The sequence below is a fragment of the Poecilia formosa genome, unplaced genomic scaffold (assembly GCF_000485575.1).
Source record: "Poecilia formosa unplaced genomic scaffold, Poecilia_formosa-5.1.2 Scaffold652, whole genome shotgun sequence".
NCBI classification, from domain to species: domain Eukaryota; kingdom Metazoa; phylum Chordata; class Actinopteri; order Cyprinodontiformes; family Poeciliidae; genus Poecilia; species Poecilia formosa.
In genome coordinates, this window is record NW_006800591.1 from 5360 (window position 1) to 6733 (window position 1374).

The following is a 1374-nucleotide window of genomic DNA, read 5'->3' on the forward strand; positions in this document are numbered from 1 at the left end:
TGGTGACGCGTGACGACTGTAATGTGAGAGCGCATGGCACGAGCCTGAGACACAGCCACCACAAATACTCTCATGTACAGAACTATGATGGTCGTTACTGGAAGTATGAAATTAATAATCAGGTCAAATGTTCCTACAACGTAGCTTATGATAAATTTACATTCCCCAGTGCAGGACTTATACCTGCCAGGCTGAATCAGTTCATCCTTTGAATAGAAAAAGCTGCAGGAAGAAGCACAGAACCAACACAGACAAACACAGTATCTGACTCTCGTCAAAGACATTTTTCTGGAGTAATCCAGAGGGTAGCATATAGCAATATAGCGGTCAACTGATATCAAAACAATGTTCCAAATTGAAGCAGTGATGAGGTTAGAAATCAAAAGACAAAACAAAACACACATGGCATCTCCAAGAAACCAGCAGAATGTAAATCTGTAGATTTCAAAAGGCATCAGCACGAGACCAACAAAAAAGTCTGAAAAACCCAGAGAGAGGAGGAGGATGTTTGTAGGAGTGTGGAGCTGCCTGGAGGGAGACAAAATAGTAATTATACATTCAATTATCATATAAATATGGCTTAGCATTTCTAAAATTTAAACTGTAGGTTGATGTTTGCCTGAAGTGTGAGACTGAGATGATGATGAGGAGGTTGAGCACTACAGTGATCAGTGAGATGAAGAGCAGCACAGAGTTCAGCAGAACGGCTTCAGCCCAGTGGAGTGTGGGCTTCCTGCAGGAGCTGTTGAGGAGATGTGGGAAACAGAGATCAGTTCTGTCTGGGATCTCCATCCTCAGACGGCTGCAGCTCTCTGCTCTGATCCTGTCCTGCAGCAGATGTTTGTTTCTGTCCTCCCTCCTCTCTGGTGCTTTAGTCTCTGGGGAGTTTCTACTTTCTCCTCCTCCACTTTGCAGATGCATTTCATGTATATGATTGGTTTGCCTTTTTTGTTTCCCCCATAAGAAAAAGAAAAAATCCTGACAAAAGTTAATCAAACATTCATTATTTTCACACATCTCCTGTTTTCTGTGATTGCCATCAGAAAGTCATTCACAGATTGTTGTTTAAGCTGTTAAACTCACCATCGTACCCTGTGTTGTTTCAAAATGCTGAAAATATCAAACTTAAGTGAAGAGAAATTTATGTCACAGTTTGGAGGCTTGAGATTGATCTCTGTCTCTTTAAGAAGCTCCATCACAGCAACGCCTTTCCATTATGCTGTTTACCACCGTTCTTAACTTTGTTAAAAAGAGTTTCTGGCAGTATTTCATTTTATGGAGTTATTTACATTAATCTCACTTAATTATTTAGGTTTAGTGAAGACAGCTTACTTTTTTGTGTTCAATTAACTTAGGCGTTACAAATCTAACTAA

The 1374-nt window shown here is 40.2% G+C and overlaps 1 protein-coding gene across 1 annotated transcript; it reads right to left on the reverse strand.

The window, feature by feature from the left end:
- Positions 1 to 7: 7 nt before the first annotated feature.
- Positions 8 to 874, reverse strand: LOC107834526 (trace amine-associated receptor 13c-like; the record flags this gene model as incomplete). The annotated part of the gene is made up of 1 exon (XM_016666050.1): positions 8 to 874. A coding segment is annotated over exon 1 (580 nt), but the record flags the coding sequence as incomplete, so codon positions are not given.
- Between the last annotated feature and the right edge of the window lie 500 nt (positions 875 to 1374).